The sequence below is a fragment of the Solea senegalensis genome, linkage group LG14 (assembly GCF_019176455.1).
Source record: "Solea senegalensis isolate Sse05_10M linkage group LG14, IFAPA_SoseM_1, whole genome shotgun sequence".
Classification (NCBI taxonomy): Eukaryota; Metazoa; Chordata; class Actinopteri; order Pleuronectiformes; family Soleidae; genus Solea; species Solea senegalensis.
Window position 1 is genome coordinate 12,725,483 of NC_058034.1, and position 6,964 is coordinate 12,732,446.

General features: G+C 39.6%; 1 protein-coding gene across 1 annotated transcript; it reads left to right on the forward strand.

Annotated features, from left to right (window-relative positions):
• Positions 1-175: 175 nt before the first annotated feature.
• On the forward strand, positions 176-6,824 carry scamp4 (secretory carrier membrane protein 4). Its single transcript, XM_044043914.1, has 7 exons — positions 176-278; positions 687-721; positions 866-994; positions 1,104-1,260; positions 2,763-2,864; positions 3,953-4,070; positions 5,486-6,824. The coding sequence occupies exons 2-7, from the start codon at positions 715-717 to the stop codon at positions 5,672-5,674; spliced, it is 702 nt and encodes a 233-aa protein (XP_043899849.1). The 5' UTR covers positions 176-278; positions 687-714; the 3' UTR covers positions 5,675-6,824.
• The last annotated feature ends 140 nt before the right edge of the window (positions 6,825-6,964 follow it).

Here is a 6,964-nt window from a genome sequence, read left to right on the forward strand (position 1 = left end):
GATCTATCTATCTAGATGGGAAATGTTAAGAAAGGAAAACTGTCCAATGCGTGGGTGGGATTCATCATCATGTACGATCACGCGTCTTCCATTTACCGCTCAGGAGAATCCTGGGACTTGTAGTCCTCCTGCTCCGTGAGCCTGTTGAGTGTTTACAGCGTGGAACTACAAGAGCGACGTCTCCGCGCATGCGTGTAGCGGGTTGATGGAAAGGTTGATGAAAAGCGCATTCCCCCTGCAATTGTCGACGGCAACGCGAGGAGATAGACGTTATTCCGGTAAATGTGATTAATCTATATTGTGTTTTTACGTGGACTCGTCAGGCGTTACGGTCCTTTCTATTGTTGTCAACCTCATATTACGAAAACATGTTTACAGCTATTCTGTGCTGCTACTGAGCTGCCTAACATCATGTTTTAGCTACTGTCACACACAAAGTTAACGTGTGTTAATCTCACATGTGTCGTTAAAACGTTTTGTAGTTTGACCAACAGTTGTAACGTGCACACAAGCTCTGTTCAAGCGTATTGGTACAGGTCATGACTTTCAACTTGAAGAGATTTAAGGTTGAAAGACCATGTTACTTAAAAAGTAAAATAGTGAATTAAGCCAAAATAAAAACGTATGATAGTTTTATTGCCTGTATGACTGATATTTACGTGTGTATATGCATTTATATTTACCAGGGGACGATTTTATCAGTGGGATTTCAAAATGGCAGGTTTGTCACTTTAAAGCTATCTATCTATCTATCTATCTATCTATCTATCTATCTATCTATCTATCTATCTATCATGCTGTGAAATATTCCTGTTCAAAATATCAAGACTGTTGATTTATCACAACACTTTTCCTCCTTTTTCAGCACGTGTTAACAACTTTCCTCCACTGCCTCAGTTCCTGAGAATTAAATCATGCTTTTATCAGAACATAGAAGAGGAAATTCCCCCGTCACACCAGCAGTTGGTGCGCAGAGTCTACATCCTCTGGATGAGTATGTGGTTTTTCATGCAAACATACATAAGAACCAACATTTTCTGTTTGTGATGGTATTGATTTACAATAATCTCCTTGTCTCCAAATCTGCTCATTCTCCTCTGCAGTGTATTCAGGAACACTCTGCTTAAATGTGGTGGGATGTATTGCTTGGATGGCTGGGGGTGGAAATGCTATAAACTTTGGCTTCTCCTTGCTCTGGCTTGTCCTCTTCAGTCCCTGTAGTTACACCTGTTGGTTCAGACCACTCTACAAAGCCTTCAGGTTAGTCATCATGTGGTAACTCCCATGAACAAGAGCCATGTCTGAGTTTCCAATTTTACAGGTATGAAGTTTCCATTAGTCACAAGATGTAAACACATGCTCGTACAGTATGTGCAGCCAAAACTGTCCATTCACAAATGTATGTCCCTGTGGATTTGAAATGTTTCACGCCCAGACGCCCCTCTGTGGATATTCCAATTTAGGGAGCTGTTGCACATCCAGTGATGGACAAAAGTAGACCAAGTATGAATCCCAGTTAAATTCAGGACGAAAGATTGTTATGTACGGCTCCTTGTGAACTGTCAGGTTCAGAGTCCATACCAGTTAAAAAGTATTCATTTACCCTGGTCTTTGCAGTATTTGCACCTGATCCTTGACTTTTTTTTTGACGATTTTATCCAAAGTGACTCAAAATTGCAAGTGCACAACTTACAAGAGCATTTCAGCATTTGGGTACAAACAAGAGCTAGAATTAAGTAAGTCAAACCATAAAGTGCTATGTACAAGTAAGTGTTTTTTTTTGTGTCGTCGTCTTAGTCGAGATAGATTTGAAAGAGATGTGGAGGCTTTCTGCTCTCCAGATGGTTATTCACTCACACTACACCGTTCCTCCACTACTTTCACTTCCTGTAGCTGCTCACATCCGCTTTAAGACTCTAGTGCTTGCATTCCATGGTACAAACATATCCTGTCCAGCCAACAGGACAAGGACAAGATCAACACCCCCCAGCCCGCCCAACTGCTCGCTGTCCTGGCTCCCAAATGGTGGAACGAGCTCCCCATCGATATCCTTATATCGATGGGATTATCTATCCAGAAAGCATCTCTTTTGACTCTACCTCGACTAAGACGACGACACAAAACAAAACAAAGAAAAAGCACTTATTTGTATGTCACACTTATGACTAGTTTGTCACACTTGAAGCACTTACTTATTTCTTGCTCTTGTTTGTACCCAAATGTTGAAATGCACGTATTGTAAGTCGCTTTGGATAAAAGTGTCTGCTAAATGACATGTAATGTAATGATGGGGAGCTCATTCCACCATTTGGGAGCCAGGACAGCGAACAGTCGTGAGTTTGGCGTTTATGCTTGGATGCAAGGTCTGTGAGTTGGCTAGCAGCCACTGTTTTTAATTGCATTAACATCATGAGAATATTTGAAATTTGTAACTGATTTGAGTTGATGAACATTTCAGGCAGACTGACAGTTAAGTGTACCTATGAGAATCATAGCAAAAAGTGGTTAACAGGTTACTGCTTGCCCTCAAAGTAAAAGTAAAAGGTGTGAAACAGGAAACTGGTGTGGTATAGATGTTAATGGCATAAAACAGTCATGTTATATTTGATTTCTGTTCTGGTTGGAATTCGGCATTGGCCAATAACAGTTTTCAAGGATTTTTTCTTTGTTTGCTTTAAATGTGTCATGTGTCATGTACTATTTTGTAATAGTAAAATGCATCATGTTTTGTACTCTCTCTCTTTTTTTGATGTTGTTCATAGGGCAGATAGCTCATTCAACTTCATGGCCTTCTTCTTCATCTTCTTTGTTCAGTGTGTCGTGGCCCTCATTCAGACTGTAGGCATAATTGGCTGGGGAACATGGTGAGTTGGGCTTTTTTTTTTTTTAACCACAAAGCACGTCGTAGCTGGAAACTGTGGGTTGTTTTCCATCGAATACATGTTCACAACTTTGTTTGTTTGACCTCAGAATAAACCCATGAAGTCAATACGTCATGGGGTGAAACTCAGCTCTGCCTAAAGCTGGGGACACACTGCACGATTCACAGTTGGGCAGAGTCCGCACCAGTCAGCACTATTTAAGTTCAGTCGGCATGACTAGTTGACACAGAAATCTGTTAGTGTGTGAGGCGTAACAGATCTGACCCGACTTCAGTTTGATTTTTTTGAGCCCACACTGGACACACATGTTGCCAACCGCCTATGAAAGAGAGTAGGTTGGTCACAGGAAATGGCGTCAGAAGACGACAGGAAGCAGTGGGAATGTCAAAACAACAATGGTGTTTGTTTACCCTTTATACTGTTAAGGAAGTCTGCTCAAACCAGCCAGCCAGTGTGTATTCACAGTGTGTAGTGTGTCCCCAGCTTGACAGCTCGTCAGTGCTTTTATCTGTTGCATTTTCACAAACGCAGCATGTCTCACACCTTTCAAAGTAAAAGCACTGTTACGTTTCCTTGCCAAATAATGGATGTATGCCTTCATACTGAAGAGTTGTGCAGAGGAGCATACATAGCAGCAGCTCTTCAGAGCCGATGATGTTATTAAAAGGCGACTCAGTAATGAAACAAGCTGTTACCTTTGATATAAATATGGATTTCTATAGATTTAAAGGAGTTTTTTCTGAACATATTAACTCCTCAAGAATAATGTATGTAAAATTAGTCTCATCTCTTCAGGGTGTAGCAAAGGCATCTGCACTTGGTTTAGTCAGATTAAACTATGACTGAGAACCTCCTCACGCCTCAGTCTCATAGTTTTCAGATATTTTAATGCAGAAATGTTGCATATTATATCTTTAAAGGACAGGTTGTCATAATACAGTAATCCGGGCTACACGGATCATCCATGCTGTATGTTGTTCCCTCACTTCTTAATGGCTTAAATTGTATTTGTATTAAACCCCATGTTGCCGCGTGTACTAACCCCTACTACTCCATCTCACTCATCAAAGCGGCTGGATTGCCACAGTGGCGTTTTTCGGCCATAATGTGGGCTCCGCCATAGTGATGCTCATCACAGCTCTGCTCTTCACTCTGGTGACTGTTTTAATGGGACTGGTGCTAATTAAGGTGAGTAAACACATAACTGTACTAAAACACACACACACACACGTAAATATAGTTTGTTTTTTTGCCCCTAGTGTTTACACGGACACTTAAGAACCATAGACTCTTTGAAAAGTGAAACCCTTGACGTACGGCCAAACCTCTGGTTGACACGAGTTACTAGTATCAGTCACAGGTTTCTGGTCCTCACTAAGAAGACATGATGTCAATTTTGTAAATAATATTCGTTAGAGCTGAAACAATTAATCGATTATTAATCGATTACTAAATTAATCGACAACTATTTTTATAATCAATTAATAAATACATTTTTTTTTTTCATGATTAGAACAAGATTTCCGATTGTTTAAGCTTCTTAAATGTGAATATGTTCATCATTTCTTAGCTCTGGATAATAAAGATAACATCATTATTTCCAAGTTTGACGAACACGGATAAACATTTTTTCAGGTCCAAATTGGTAATGGAACATGCTTTTGGGATAAGTGGACCCCAGTGTGAATTGTCCATTAAACTGATTCTCCTAACTTTTTGTATTGCGCTCTCGATGTTACACCGTTATCACCAACATTTAAATACAGTGGTGTAAATAGACTGAGCAAAGCCAGCTACAGACTTTTCCACAGGAGGCAGATTTACTCCCGATGAGATTATTTGCTTGCTTATTAGAGCCGCAACTAATGATTATTTTCATAATCGATTAATCTGTTGATTATTTTCTCGATGAATCAAGCAATCGTTTGGTCCATAAAATGTCAGAAAATGCTGAAAAATATTGATCAGTGTTTGTGAAACCTGGAAATGACGATGCTCTCAAATGTCTTGTTTTGTCCACAGACCAAAATGATTCAGTTTTAATGATTTATGGAGCAAAGAAACCAGAAAATATTCACATTAAAGAAGCTGAAAAATCACAGAAACCGATTTTAATTCTTTGGGAAACACTCAAATTAAATAAAAGATAATCAAGATAGTTGATGATTAATTTAGTAATCGATTACTCGTTTCAGCACTGTCTCTCATCCTCCTCCTCTTCCTCACATATACTCCACACACTGGTATAGTGACATTAGGTTAAGATGGGGCGAGAGCTACGGTGACTCTAATTATTACTATTATTATTATTATTATTATTTAATTATTTTGTTATTTGTTCTATGCACAAAATTCCTCAGCTCCACTCCAATCACATACCCTGGTATATACGGTGGAACACCAGAGGAAGCTCACGTATCACAATTAGAGAACCATGGATCTGCCTGGTTGCAAGTGAAACCTGTGGATGTCTGGTTGTAAAAGCTGACATGGTGCAGGTCAACTCGTAACCGTGATGACTTCAAAATGGGAGTTAGTCTTGCAACTGTAAGGTCTGTGTTCAGAATAGACACTGAGACATTATTTTGTGGACTTGTTGCCAGGTGCACAGACTGTACCGTGGCGGCGGCGGCAGTTTGCAGCGTGCTCAGGAAGAGTGGAGCAGTGGAGTGTGGAAGAACGCGTCGGTGAGGGAAGCAGGGTTCGATGCCGTCACTCAGACGGCCCAAGGACCGACCTTACCTCAGTACCCTGCTGCAGTGCCGAGCTATCCCGACAACAGTCACTGGTGATAGCCAAGCATGGCCAGTAGATGGAGACAGAGAGCAGGTCATCTGTATTCTATGGTGTAGTTGAAAGTGCCATATGATTTCACCTTAACTGGATAAAATGCATATGCTGTATGATGCCTACACAGTTTTTGAGTCAGAGGACAATATTGCTATAAAGGAAAAGCTTTATTTCTCTTCTAGAAGGTTATTTTCTAAATGTGCCATTTCATTTTACTTTGTAAATGCTGTTTATTGCAATGAGACACGGTTGTTGTTTTTTTACTTTTATGCTGGAAGTTCAAAACCAGCTTGGCAGTGTGTATTGGATGTGTGCCTTATGGACATTTGCATTCTGGCAGAACCTCAGTTAAGTTTTTATTCCTTGTGCTTGATAATCTCAGTGTTTGCCTGCTCTTAGCTGTGTCTTCGTGAAATGAATGCACCTTATTACTGTGCAGTCTTTGCATGTGAAGATAGCTTGACTGCCGCCTTAACAAGTTATTATTGTTATTATTTTTTGTTAAACTGGACGTCAGTGTGTAGCAACATGCGACGCATAGTCCTCCTGTGCCAAATCACTTGTCTCTCTCCCTTGTTTTTGACACAGGAAAACTAAGGTCACTCATCGTTGACATGTTGATGTGTGTTCATACAATCGGGTGATTGTACACTTTAAGTATAATTTTATCTTTACTGTCTGCCAGATGGAAATAAAACCACCTAAAGTTTACACACTGGACTTTAAAGGGTAACAATATCCAGATCAGCAGTGAGGTGGAATCATGCATGCGAGTGAAGAAGGTCTGTTTCATAGCAGTCTGACATTAATCACAGGCCAACTTTCTCTCACGTCCAAATCATTTCAGAGTGGACAAATCTGCTAAAAACCAATGAATGTGGCTTTGAATGCAGATTCTAATGCGTCTCATTTTTGTTTTTGCTTCAGTTATTAGACTGAAGCCGTTATGAAGCATGAGCACTGACTGGAAGGAAAAAGGTGACTTTTTCTTAATAGTTTGATTAATTTTACTTGTTACAATGTGTTCGTCATGGCCAACTGCCAAATTAAGTGTTTTGTTTTTTTGTCTCCGTTATTTCATAAGTGCCAAAATACAACGGATGTGAAAATAACCTTTAAATATTGAGATATTTCAATAAATACTCTTGCTCACGTGGCGTGTCTCTGTGCTATTGGTTCGTTTGATATTTTAAATAGCTGAATATCTATCTAATGTTTTTTTAGTTTGTAATGTATAAGAAGATACAGAACATAAAACAAAATATTTTTTTTCTATCTAATGCTTAGTTTAG

Coding starts and splice junctions, on each gene's coding strand:
- scamp4 (XM_044043914.1), top strand. Junction 995..1,103: donor AGTCTACATCCTCTGGATGA/GTATGTGGTTTT, acceptor TCTCCTCTGCAG/TGTATTCAGGAACACTCTGC. Junction 2,865..3,952: donor ATAATTGGCTGGGGAACATG/GTGAGTTGGGCT, acceptor CACTCATCAAAG/CGGCTGGATTGCCACAGTGG.